The 6,000-nt window shown below is 46.1% G+C and overlaps 1 protein-coding gene across 1 annotated transcript in view; it reads left to right on the top strand.

Moving 5' to 3' along the window:
• The first annotated feature begins 2,048 nt into the window (after window positions 1-2,048).
• The window catches only part of REC8 (REC8 meiotic recombination protein), a 690,516-nt gene continuing 686,564 nt past the window's right edge, over window positions 2,049-6,000 (top strand). Inside the window, exons 1-2 of the mRNA XM_078644950.1 lie at window positions 2,049-2,357; window positions 3,361-3,429. Of these exons, the coding sequence (XP_078501076.1) occupies window positions 2,302-2,357; window positions 3,361-3,429 (125 nt within the window). The 5' untranslated portion in view covers window positions 2,049-2,301. The remainder of the gene's footprint in view (window positions 2,358-3,360; window positions 3,430-6,000) is intronic.

Raw genomic sequence — 6,000 nt, 5'->3', positions numbered from 1 at the left:
CGCACTAAGCTTCGGATTAAAGAACTGTATTGGTGGCCAAAAATGGACATAGAGATTGAGAGGTGCGTGAGGTCTTGTGTGAAGTGTGAGGTTTCTGTTAAAACTTTTAATCCACCATTGGCATCACCTGAGTATCCAAAATTTCCTTGGGAGGTTGTAGCTATAGATTTCATGGGCCCAGTGACTTGGCAAGACAATGTGCAGAAATACATTTTAGTTTTGATTGACACATTTTCTAGATGGTTAGAAATCAGTGTGGTAAATATGATCAATACTAAGACTGTTATTGATTTCCTTGATGAAATTTTCCTGAGAGAAGGTTTTCCTAAATACATTTTATCGGATAATGAAGTGCAGTTCAAATCCCAAGAGATGAAAAATTATTTGTCAGCATCTGGGATACAACAAAGATTTACTGCTCTTTATCATCCCAGTGGAAATGGCATTGTGGAAAGGGCCAACCGTAGTATTAAGGGTGTTTTGCAGATGGCAAATAAAGGTAATTTATCATGGGATGTTGAATTAAAAAAAATTACTTTGGGCTTATAGAAGTACTATTCATGGCTCAACAAGTCAAAGTCCTTTTTCATTAATGAGAGGCAGAATTCCACATTCAAAAATCAACCCAGGTTGGATGGACAAAAGTGGTATGAGTAATTGTAACTTATCTAAAGTCAGAGAGAGCATTAAGGATTCACAAATAAAGAATAAAATTGATTATGACTCTAAACATGGAGCTAAAGAGGTCAGTTTGTGTAAAGGTCAATGGGTTTGAGTAAAGAGTGCCAGGAAGATCACTAAAGGTGAAAGTAAATATAGTGAACCCAACATGGTTATCAAAGTTATGAACAACACAGCTTTGTTACAAAATGGTGAAGTATGGCATTTTAGCCATCTGGCACCTGTGTCTCATGGTGATGTGAATGAAAACAAGGAAGTGTGCAGAAACTCTACATCATGGTGGTGGGATATTTCTAATAATGATTATTCATTTGAAAACGATTCACCATCTGGAATTAATTGTGAGAATGATAATTCCTGAGGAATCTATTGTTAAAACTTCAAGTGGTAGAATTGTAAAAAAAAACTAAGAGTTTAGAAATGTATGTTTGCAATTAGTTTTTTTTTGTTTGTTTTCCTTTAAGGAGGGGGATTGTGTAGTATATCACTTTAAGAGTGATGTATTGTGTAGAATCTTTAGTAGATCTAGAATTGTTTATGTGTGTATTTGGGAACATTCTCTAATGAGCTGTTATGAAAGAAGCTCTGTTACTTGCTAGCTGTACATTCCTTCCTACAGTGCTGGGGGCTTAAATAAAGAACCTAACTTCAAGAAATCACCGGTGTATCTTTCATTACTACACCATGACATTAGAATTCAACCACAAAAATGTGTTACAGTTGAGATTTGACGTAATTTCTTTATAATGGGCGAGTGGGCGGGTCAAAGTTCAGAGTTTATATAAAGACATTAGAGACGGCTTTATATACAGGGATTGTAGAATCCTATGTATGTATGTGGTGTATTTTCCAACCTTCCTATTTTTGTATAAAATGCTGCAGCTGTCAGAATATTTTTCTCTTCATAATCCCTTGACGAGCGTTCCTGAGGACTGTAATAGTCGGCAAAGGACACAGAGTGCTGTTTCCTTTTTAATCTAATAAAATAAATCCCCAAAAACTCAAGCGGCTTTGGATTCGTGATTTCCTTCACGCAACACAGAGTGCAGAAGTAAAAATAATTAATATATAACAATAGAAAGCAAAATGCCTGTCCTATCAATGTTCCAGTCGCAGTTCTAGTGGTCGTGTAGCAGTTGTCTGGCTGACAACTACTGATCAGACCTATCAGCTCCCTGCTCCGCCCCAGCGCCTGTCACCCTCACAGGAGACGAGCCTGCTGCTCCGCTTTCCACCATGACTGGCTCCTCATGGGCGGGACGAGAGATACGTGCGAGTGAGAGCCGTGCTGTCATTGGCCGTGAAAGAACGGGGCATTCACGCCCGGCCCCTCCCACTGCTACTAGAGCCAATTAGAGGTGAGGGAAATCCCGACCCTGAGGCACGAGGCAGGAGAGCGACGCTTGAGGGATCTCCTGCAGCAGGCGTGGGGGCATTTCACGCCTCTGGACCCCGGTGCCGCTGCACCGGCTGCAGCACTGATCGCTGCACCCCTTCACTTCAAAGATCGTCATTTTACTTTCAGGTTAAAATCGACGGTCCGCGTGAATAGAGGAAAGTTGTCTTGCCTCAGGAGTCAACAACGTGACCTAGGACGAGGGCGAGGAGAAGCGCGTGGCCATGTTTTACTACCCCAGCGTCCTTCAGCGCCACACCGGCCGCTTCGCCACCATCTGGTATGGGCCCCAAGGGCGAGATTGCGGTAGCTCTTTGCAGAAGTACTATTGCATTACTAACAGTTGAAGGGCAGATTTGCAGGGAACCTGTTGGGAATTCTGCAAGTAATGGTTGCTATTTACAGCTTTGAGTTCAGATGAAGTAACGACCCCTGGGGTACCGTTGGACTTCGATCTCCAACCAGTTGGCCTACGCTGGAAGTAACATTAGTGTAGTACAGGCCTTGGTATCTCAACTATTTGGTTAGTGTCCACAAGGAGTTGTATAAACCTGAGAGGACTGGGTTAGCAGGTGACATTTTAAAAATGTATATATATATATATACCTGTGAACCTATCGGGGCCATACGTGGTTGTAATTTGCACATGCTAGCAGTCGCCTCTTCTAGGGGGATGAGCGTATCTAGTGAGGCAGCTTGGGCCTCTGTGAGCTGAATAAGCGATGCGAGCCAACGATACTTTTCATCCTCTTCCTCACTATTCTTCCCTGCTGTGTACACACAGCTACTCGTAAAAGCACCAAAATGCCAGATTTTTTTTTTTTTATTAATCGAGATCCCTATTTTGATTTTCTTTAGCCCTCAGCTTGCAAGCAAACAGCTTCCAAACCCTAGTTCCATCCTTAGTAGCAGGATGGTTCCAATCTGAGGAGTGCATACTAGGCTCTATGTCCAAAGCTTTTAGCTTGGCCCAAGACCCTTCCAGTTGGTCCCAGAATTGTTACGCCCCCAGTCCAGCTTAAGAACCTCCTCAAGTTCTCTGTTTTGAACCTCGAGTTCTCCTCGCTTTTCTTTTCTATTAGTCTAAGCAAATAAAAAAATCAAAAGCCCACAAATGACGGCCTTCAGTGTCTAACAAACTATTTTCATCTTTGTTCCCTGCGTATCTTTCTCTTTAAGGAGCCTCACTACTGCATCGGTGAATTTGGATTTCGGTTATTATTTCATAGTAGGCTTTCTCTTAGAAGCCACCTCCCTTGATATTGTTTGCGTTTTGGTTTCAGGTTGGCAGCGACACGTGGTACGAAGATTGTGAAGCGCGAATATCTGACGGTCAATGTGCCGAAGACCTGGTGCGTATCATGTGAAAGCCTTAGGTTTGTGGCTAGGCTGCAGGTGCTAGCATCGGGATTAAAGTGGGCAGGTGCTTCCTGAGGGACTGAAAACATTGCTGTCTGCAGCTCTCGGTACGTTGGAGGCTCTTGGGTGGGGCAGACTGTCCATCGATCAGCAGGATGCAGTGCCAATAGGTGGACTGTAGTTGCTCACTCAAAGTCTTGGATGTGTAGTGGGTGATGCCTCTGGGTACAGGTAAGACAGTGGTGCTGCTTAAGGTGCCAGCTGGCTGGTACCACTGGTCGGGAAGCTTAGATGGCAGGAGGGCTGTCGGGCAAAATATTGCTTGCAGTGGCATATGCATGCTGAGCTTGGTGCTGGGGAACCAATTCCTGTCATCCACTCAATGTCCTGCGATTCTTGGCAAATCACTTAAACTCCCTGTGCCTAAAAAGTAAATAAAAAGGGATACTGACCTTGTGTAATGTAATCTGATGCTCATATAAAGCACTTTAATGGTCTTGAGCCAAGTTTGCTCTATCTAAAACTGTAAAAATAAAATATTAATGCTGGTGAGAAGATGTTGGCTGCAGGACTCAAGTGGGCTGACCTACAGGTGAGGGTCTGCTGTGCTCCTGTTTGGCTCTGTGTGGGCTTTGTTAGCTGGCTGCTGGACTTGTGTATGTGAGTACTGCCTGCAGGTGCTGAGGATGACTGATTGTCCTAGCTGCGTGATCTTGAGTAAGACTGGGTAAAAATGCTGGTGGTAACATGGTATAAGCTGGCAAGTGGAGTTACAGTAGGACTCTCATGCCAGAGGCTGGATATCACTCTGGAATTCCAATGGTAATGTCTGTGGGACTAGAGTGGGCATTAAGTGCTCTCTGTGGTGCTTGGTGTTCGTATTGTGTAGGCCAGGGTACTGACTGCTATTCTCTGCAGATTTAGCTGGTTGTGAAGTTTGGATACGGCAGACAAGCTTATTTAATACCTCCAGTGGACAGTTGCGACTGACTGTGCATGGGAAGATGGCTCGGGCACATGGGATTCTAACTGATGGTGATTTGTTTTCAGGGTATTCTGACGTGGTACTATGTTTCCCCGACAGGGTGGTGGAGGAGAGAGAAAAGAAAGCCGGGATTGCAAGGGCTTACTGACTGTGGGTGAGGACTGAGAGGTGCTGTAGGCCATGGCTCTTTCTTGGTCAGAAGAAACATTCTACTGTTTGGTATACGTTGCTGGGAAGGTGGTGCTGCTGGTAGAAATGGGTTGGTAGAGGCCACTCTCTGCATACTTTTATTGAGCAGAGGTTTCTGGCTGTGAAGCTTGGATGAAGTTGGAGTGGTAGCTACGGGATCACAAGTATTCAAGTGACTGTGGTCTTTGGAGTGTAGCGGTTGTGCTATGGAGGATATTGATGGCTTCTCGGCACATGAGTATGAGTGGACAGCACCTGCTCAGTCCAGAACCCTCATACAGTTTCGGAGCTGCAAGTGGGTTCTGGATGAGCAAGTGCTAGATTCAGTTTTGTTTGAATAGGGTGCAGGTTCAGGGATCCAAAATAGGAATTGCTAGTGGTGGAGTTAGCAGGAGATACTGGCTGCTTTGCTGGGAAATGCAGATGTGTTGACTGGTGTCTTTGCTGCGGCATTCAGGCTCAGGTGGGCTGGAAGTGTTGATTGTAGTTAGGCATGGTGTGCTGACTGCGGACCTAGACAAGGTATGCTGACTGTGGACCTAGACATGGTGTGCTGACTGTGGACCTAGATGTGGTTTGCTGGCTGCGGTCTAGACATGGTATGCAGGCTGTGGACCTAGAAGTGATGCGTTGGATGCGGCCTAGACGTGGTGTGGTGGCTATGGGTCAAGATATGGTGTTCTGGCTATGGACCTAGTCATGGTGCGCTGGCCATGTACCTATTCATGGTGTGCTGACTGTGGACCTAGACATGGTGTTCTGGCTCCGGGCCTAGACACGGCGTGCTGGCTGCGGGTCTAGACACAATGTGATGGCTGCAGCCTAAATATGGTGTGCTGGCTGCGGACCTAGACACAGTGCGCTAACTGCGGACCTAGACATGGTGTGCTGACTGGGGACCTAAACATGGTGTGCTGACTGCGGACCTAGACATGGTTTGCTGACTGCGGACCTAGACATGGTGTGCTGACTGGGGACCTAGACAAGGTATGCTGACTGCGGACCTAGACATGGTGTGCTGACTGTGGACCTAGATGTGGTGTGCTGGCTGCCGACCTAGACGTGGTTTGCTGGCTGCGGACCTAGACGTGGTTTGCTGGCTGCGGCCTAGACATGGTATGCTGGCTGCGCACCTAGACGTGGTGTGTTGGCTGCGACCTAGACGTGGTGTGGTGGTTGTGGTGTGCTGGCTGTGGGACTAGACATGGTGTTCTGGCTATGGATCTAGTCATGGTGTGCTGGCTATGGATCTAGTCATGGTGTGCTGGCTATGTACCTAGTCATGGTGTGCTGGCTGATGGCCTAGACATGGTGTGCTGGCTCTGGGCCTAGACATTTTGTGCTGGCTAAGGGCTCAGACATGGTGTACTGGCTGCAGCCTATACAAGGT

Source organism: Lissotriton helveticus, chromosome 5_1, assembly GCF_964261635.1.
Source record: "Lissotriton helveticus chromosome 5_1, aLisHel1.1, whole genome shotgun sequence".
Taxonomy (NCBI): Eukaryota; Metazoa; Chordata; class Amphibia; order Caudata; family Salamandridae; genus Lissotriton; species Lissotriton helveticus.
This window is presented reverse-complemented; position numbering and strand designations above follow the sequence as displayed.